The sequence below is a fragment of the Abrus precatorius genome, unplaced genomic scaffold (genome assembly GCF_003935025.1).
Source record: "Abrus precatorius isolate BTA unplaced genomic scaffold, Abrus_2018 Scaffold8, whole genome shotgun sequence".
Classification (NCBI taxonomy): Eukaryota; Viridiplantae; Streptophyta; class Magnoliopsida; order Fabales; family Fabaceae; genus Abrus; species Abrus precatorius.
In genome coordinates this window covers 1,682,311-1,688,765 of record NW_020874428.1, presented here as the reverse complement: position 1 = coordinate 1,688,765, position 6,455 = coordinate 1,682,311, and the positions used below count along the sequence as shown (strand labels likewise).

Below are 6,455 nucleotides of genomic sequence, written 5' to 3'. Positions count from 1 at the left end.
TAACTTTGTTTTTAATTTTGAAGATCTTGTTTCTCTAATAAATAATAAAATCTATTAGCTATGTTTGTGGAGCTTTAGTGTTGTAAACAATTCACTAAAGCAGAGAAAGAATGTGAAAGAAGGAAGATTAATATATGGTGAAGTAACTAATGTTAATTACTCATATTTCAAAAGTCCATTAATGAATGTTAATTTAAATAAAAATAGTCATACGGAAAGCTTGCAATAATGGCATTATAAAACTTATTAATAGCAATGAATATTTTGAAATGTAAATCATTATAGTAATTATCATAATTTTTAAATAATAAATATGAAATTGAAATTAAAAAAACTTGTTACTTTTATGGGTTTTGGAAGAATAAAAAAGGGGGGGGGGGGGGGGGGGAAGCAAACGGAGATGTGCATGACAGCCTTGTGATTGTGACACCGTTCCTCTTTCTCTCCGTCACCGTCCCTCAAACCCCATACGGCGCCGTTTCCTCTTTCCTCTGTCGTTTCTTTCCCTTCTCCCCTCTCTCTGTACCTCTCGATGCGTTTCTTTATCTGATTCCGCGTTGTCGTTTTCTCTCTGCTTTGCCTTCGCTTCGAGTCAACGCTCCTTTTAATTGCCGTTTCGTCGATTCATACACTCAAAGCACCCTCTTCACGCGGTTTTCTCTCAGGTACTTCCCTTCCCAATTTCCCTCTACTCATCGCTGAAATTTCCTATAGACGCGCGCACGTGATGACTCCATATCGCACTGTTATTTCGTTGAAAGAAACCTCGTATTCAATTTTACTTTATTTTAGTGTTTTAGGTTTTCATCGCTGTGAAACGGTGGTTAAATTTATTTTCATGTTCTGCAGGTTTTAATCGGTGTCGTTTCATGAATAATTGAGTCACGTGCGGGAATTAGTTTTGGTATTTTTCCTTTCTCGTTTTGCTAGTAACCGAATTGCATTATGTGCTTAACAAGTGTTTATAATTTAAATGTAAATTGTTATTGTTTATGTAAGTATATGTAGTGGAAGATTGGAACTGTGAATTGTTTTGGAAATAAAGGTGTTCTTATTTGATTCCTTGTTTGTAAATTGTGTTGGTGGTAGAGTTTGATGAATTTTCTCTCTCTGCACAAATAAATAGAAATACGGATAGTAGTTTTTAATTACTTATTTTTGGTTACTGGAAGAGCAATGGAAGGAAATAATGTCCAAGCCCTTTAAAGGCTGAAAGCTAGAATTTGAGAACTAAAATGTTCAAATTTCTTAATATATCCTAAGGACAATTGAAAATTTCTGATTATATCCTAGGCTCTGAAACCAGTTTTGAATAATAGTAAAGAGGACTATAAAAATATTAAACTCTATGAGAAAGGCATCCTACAAACTACAGTCTTCTAACACTGTGACATTCAGTAGCATAAATTAAATAATAGTCTTATTCAATACCAACACATCAAATCAAACTTCTTTTACCTGATGGCATGGATGCTACATGTACAAATAAAATTTTAAAGTACTATAGCTAAAATGTTTCTTGGACACAGAAGCTATACATTCTCCTAAAGCAACAAAATAACGAGTTTATATAGACATACAAACTATGTCCTCCATAGTCCAAAAAGACAGAAGTTTGATAAGATATAAACACTTCTATACTAAGAAAATCTTTTATGTAATTGTGCATTGTGTAGCTAGAAAAGCAATGTCAAGATGCTATGAAGTTGGGTAAATTGCATTCTCTCCTAAGAGATGCTTAAACTATTTTACACTACCCACGATTTTGAAAAATTACACTCCCCTTCTTAAAGATATTAATATGAGCTACACGTCTATTTTAATGTCAACGAGTCTCTTAGGGGCAATTTTTTCCCATTGCTCAGCATCATTAATGGCTAACTTGAACCTCTACTATAAACTTTTGGACTTCATAAGATGAAATTAAGATGAAGTTCCAAAGCCAATGGTTTGGGAGTTCAAAATTTTATTATCATTTTCCAAAGTCTCAAAAGTGATAACAATGTTGAAAGAGAGAGAGAAAAAGTCTGTGAGAAGGGTGGTGTTGTTGCTTGTTCTAGGAGCATCCACAGCCATGCATCAGAGTAGTGGGCAATTCTCATTAGTGTTTGTAGGCAAAAAAAGAAATATTTCATTAGAGTTTCCAACTTTTTCTTTCTTTCTTTTTCTTTCTTTCTTTTTCTTCAATTGTACTTGTAATATTTGTTAGCCAACAACACTGCTAGGCTCAGACTTCAGAGGCCCCCATGTTCTCTGATATTTTTGTATGGACTTTTTTCGTTGATTGAAAGCAGATATAGATCCTTCTCTATTATTTTAATTCATTTGGTATTAATTGTAATGGTTTCAGGTTATGGATGCTCCATTGCCATTGGATAAATTAGCTTTAAATTTGATTAGTAACGAACCTTCCCCTAAAAACACAAGAAGGTATGTTCCTTTACTATTTATTGATTTTGGTTAATTCTGTGGTTGAGTTTCTGTTGACCATATTATAAATTATGACAGTCTTTCTCTCTCTGTAAAAAATAGCAGCAAGGTATATGTGATTCTGGTTGCAACTGGAAGCTTTAATCCACCTACTTTCATGCATTTGCGCATGTTTGGTGAGTTGTGTTGAGAGCTCACATTCTTTCCTTTGTTTATGCTTCCCCATGTTTGCATTAGTGAAAATTGTTGTTCCACTAGTGTTTGACATGAATATTGTTTGGGTGCTTATTAAACTAAAATCTGAATAATTTTAACTCCTTCCACTCTTGAACAAAGAAGAAATATCTCCAATGTAGATTCGTTCTTGAATGAATTTATCATTGAACAGCTTGATTTTTATTTTTTTTAGAAGAATTAAGGACAACAAAATATTAAAATTTCAGATAAATCTGTATTTGGTGAGAAAAAAGTGTGGTGGTTTCTTAATAGTGTGGTAGCCAATGATTCATGACATGATAATCACTTTACTATTTACAGTAGTTTTAAGGATAGAAATATGTAGAACTCCCTATGATGAGAATATAAAAGTACAGAATCTGCTGAGTTGGCATTTTGTGATCAAACATATGAAAACTGTTGGTAAAGTTATACTAATATTGGCTTTTATGTCTACCAGCACCAAGATTAATGTGTGTGTGTTGGGCTTTGTTTTGTTATTGAAATTCTAAGCTTTACAAAGATGTTAAAAAGCATTGGTTTTGCATGGGAGCAATTCATACCTATGCATCTTCCTATATTGTTATTTGTTAGTCATGATCTCTATCTCCAAATTTCTACTTTCTAAATGATGGTAAAAGTTATATTTAGAATATTTCTTCAAATTCACTTCAAATACTAATTTCCTGATTTTCTTTAACTTAATTTCTTGAATTATGTGCAATGTGATTTTTAATATAATTTATCTTTTGCTCAACTGTTTTTTTTTTTAATTATGGATGTTACCCTTCTAGAGCTTGCAAGAGATGTGTTGAATTCAGAAGGATACTGCGTAATTGGAGGCTACATGTCACCTGTAAATGATGCATACAAGAAAAAGGTACATTGTTGAATTGTCAAGCAAGGGGATAAAAGATCCTTCATTTATTATATCCATTCATGTGCATCTGTAAAACTTGTAAGCAAAATAAATGATTGAATAGGGGAAAACATCTACTTGGCATATGGGTAACAGGGAAGTTATTATGAGTCGGTGAGCAATCTATTTGAGGTTTAAAACACTCGTTTGATTAATTTTTTCCTTTCAACAAAGAGATTAAATCTTTAGATGTTCTTCATGCAATTATCATTTGTATTTTCTAGCTTGTGTTAAGTAATACTATTATATTGGTCTAATTGCATTTCGCTTGTACTTTGATATAGGGCCTAATGTGTGCTGAGCATCGACTACAATTATGTCATTTAGCTTGCAAAAGTTCAGATTTTATAATGGTTGATCCATGGGAGGTAAACTACTCTTTTTAGCTCCTAGATTGCATGTCTATCTATTCCTAATGCATGTAAAAAGCTTTATTATTCAAAGAATTGAATTTGAGAGACCATGGTATGATATCATTATCATGAGTAATGCAAGAAATACAAGAGTCTGACTAACCTGATTTCTTAATATTTTGCATTTTATCTGGATATAAACTCCTACAGGCAAATCAGATCACATATCAACGCACTTTAACTATTCTCTCCAGAGTTCACAATTCTATTAGTGAGACTGGGTTGGTATCTAAAGGTAGGCTCAATAAATCTGTCTTCAATTAATTGAAAACACATTAATCTAATTACCATCTTAGATTGCTCTCTTCCCCCAACCCCTACTGTTGATGAACTTCTGAAAAATATGTGGTGGCATGGTGCTACGGATTAAGTTTTAGGAATACTTTGAGATTGAAATGATTAATATATAGATTTTACTGTTTGGACATGTTAACCTCCCTCTAGTACTTTAGGTGCTCAATTGACTCGAGTGTTTTGAGGAATTTCTTAGTGCTATTTGTAATATTGATACGTATTGACCGGGCAATCAGGTTTTGTATGGTACTAAAGTCTTTAGAAGTGATTTATGCTATATATTCATTTTTTTGTAAATGTGACCTAGTGTAAACTGTAAAAAAAGCTTTAATAGTTCCTTTCATTGAAAAAAAAAAAATTATGCCAGGCCATGGTTTCGTTCTATATATGTGACAATGTTATAGTAAAACTAATATGATCACTTGCTTTTGTATTGATTAATGTAGAATCCCTGAAAGTCATGCTTCTCTGTGGTTCTGATCTCTTTCATTCTTTTGGCATTCCTGGATTCTGGATTCGTGACCAGGTACCTATTCATTTAGTATAAATAGAAAAATCTAATATTGTTTATCATAGATTAGCTTCACATTGAGTTACTTGAAGATTATTGGAACACGACCCTGTCAATTTAAGCCACATAATATATTTTATAAATCAACATTCAATGGTCATGGGATTCAAAGTCAGAGGATTCAGATTGATTTCAGAATTGACAAGTTTGTATATCAAGTGATATAATTTTGTCCCACATAAATACAAGCATATATGGAGTATAGATATATATATAATGCTGAGTACTGATTTGTCATAGGTGGACACAATGAACTATAATTTTGTTATTGTACTTTAGGTTATGACTATATGCAAGGATTATGGAGTAGTCTGCATTCGCAGAGAAGGACAAGATGTTGAGAAGACTATATCTAAAGATGAAATTTTGAATGAAAATCAGGTAATGCACCTTTCAAACTTGTCCTAGTTACCTATATGCATCTAATGAAATGTTGCTTACGTATTTTGGATATTTTTAAATATGTCTATTCATGTATTTGTATTTGACTGTATTAAGGTCAAATTATAGGCCGATTGATAGAAATAATTTTTGTGATGTCCCATTTGCAAATGCATAATGATGTTTAGTCGACATATGAATTTCATATTGAATGCTTAAAATTGATAACTGATTAGTAATGAAATAAAGATTTCTGGAATCAAATTTTGTCTTAGCATTTTGATATGTGTTATTTATTGAACAATAATGAGGTTTGGATTGAATTGCTTTGCTTGTCAGCTTTTATGCATATATAAATATAAATTTGCCACAACAATTTTTTAGGATAATATCAAAGTTGTGGATGAACTTGTACCAAATCAAATTAGCTCAACGAGAGTAAGGTAATAATACTACAACCTTGTTTACTTGTTAAAACAATAATTTTTATTTTCTAAAAGCACCATAATATTAAAAGGAAAAAGGAGGCATTGTTCAATTTTCTTATTGTATTTTTCACTAATTTCAGGGATTGCATTGCAAGAGGGTTATCAATAAAGTACCTTACTGCGGATGAAGTGATTGACTATATCAGACAACAAAAATTATACTTGAACTTAGACGATAAATGATTACTATTGTTGTTCATGACATTCTGTATGATTCAGTTTGGGTCTCTGCAATCCCCATAAATTATTAACTGAGCCTATTTTCAATAAACAATTGAATATTGAGTTGTAGATTTGCAGATAAGTAAACATTGAAAAATCAATAAAGCTAATATCAAATATTTTTTTGAGTATTGTTAAATTTGCTTGCTTTAACCTAATTACATCCATTCTCAAATGAATAATCAAAATACCAGTACGATACTAATATTTATCTTAATTGGATATTTGAATTTTGTTATCTTCTGTCAATAGTTGCATATACAAGCACATAAATGACAATATTTTTTCAGACAATAAAAAAATGAGAATATATTAAGATTTATATATTTTTTATTTAACTTATCTTGTATTTATTTTTTTATTTTTCAAATTTTAAAAATTATTTTCAATTTTGAAGATCTTATTTCTCTAATTTAATATTATAAAATACTTATTAAGAGTAACTTTGTTTTTAATTTTGAAGATCTTGTTTCTCTAATAAATAATAAAATCTATTAGCTATGTTTGTGGAGCTTTAGTGT

General features: G+C 31.1%; 1 protein-coding gene across 5 annotated transcripts; it reads left to right on the top strand.

Moving 5' to 3' along the window:
- Positions 1 to 372: 372 nt before the first annotated feature.
- LOC113846371 (nicotinamide/nicotinic acid mononucleotide adenylyltransferase-like) lies at positions 373 to 6,067 on the top strand. 5 transcript variants are annotated; one of them, XM_027474546.1, is made up of 11 exons: positions 373 to 665; positions 850 to 904; positions 2,351 to 2,430; positions 2,536 to 2,606; positions 3,441 to 3,526; positions 3,850 to 3,933; positions 4,129 to 4,213; positions 4,719 to 4,798; positions 5,123 to 5,224; positions 5,609 to 5,667; positions 5,793 to 6,067. In XM_027474546.1, the coding sequence occupies exons 3-11, from the start codon at positions 2,354 to 2,356 to the stop codon at positions 5,893 to 5,895; spliced, it is 747 nt and encodes a 248-aa protein (XP_027330347.1). In that variant the 5' UTR covers positions 373 to 665; positions 850 to 904; positions 2,351 to 2,353; the 3' UTR covers positions 5,896 to 6,067. The 5 variants fall into 5 exon arrangements, with proteins under 5 accessions (XP_027330347.1, XP_027330349.1, XP_027330345.1 ...); XM_027474548.1 differs by having other exon boundaries at positions 375 to 665; positions 5,622 to 5,667; positions 5,793 to 6,058; XM_027474544.1 differs by having other exon boundaries at positions 393 to 665; positions 2,533 to 2,606; positions 5,793 to 5,980.
- The last annotated feature ends 388 nt before the right edge of the window (positions 6,068 to 6,455 follow it).

Excerpts from the sequence above, each read along its gene's own strand:
- LOC113846371 (XM_027474544.1), top strand. The coding sequence starts at position 2,354 with ATGGATGCTCCATTGCCATTGGATAAATTAGCTTTAAATTTGATTAGT. Across the intron at positions 3,934-4,128 it reads TAATGGTTGATCCATGGGAG|GCAAATCAGATCACATATCA; the intron begins GTAAACTACTCT and ends AAACTCCTACAG. Across the intron at positions 5,668-5,792 it reads ATTAGCTCAACGAGAGTAAG|GGATTGCATTGCAAGAGGGT; the intron begins GTAATAATACTA and ends CACTAATTTCAG.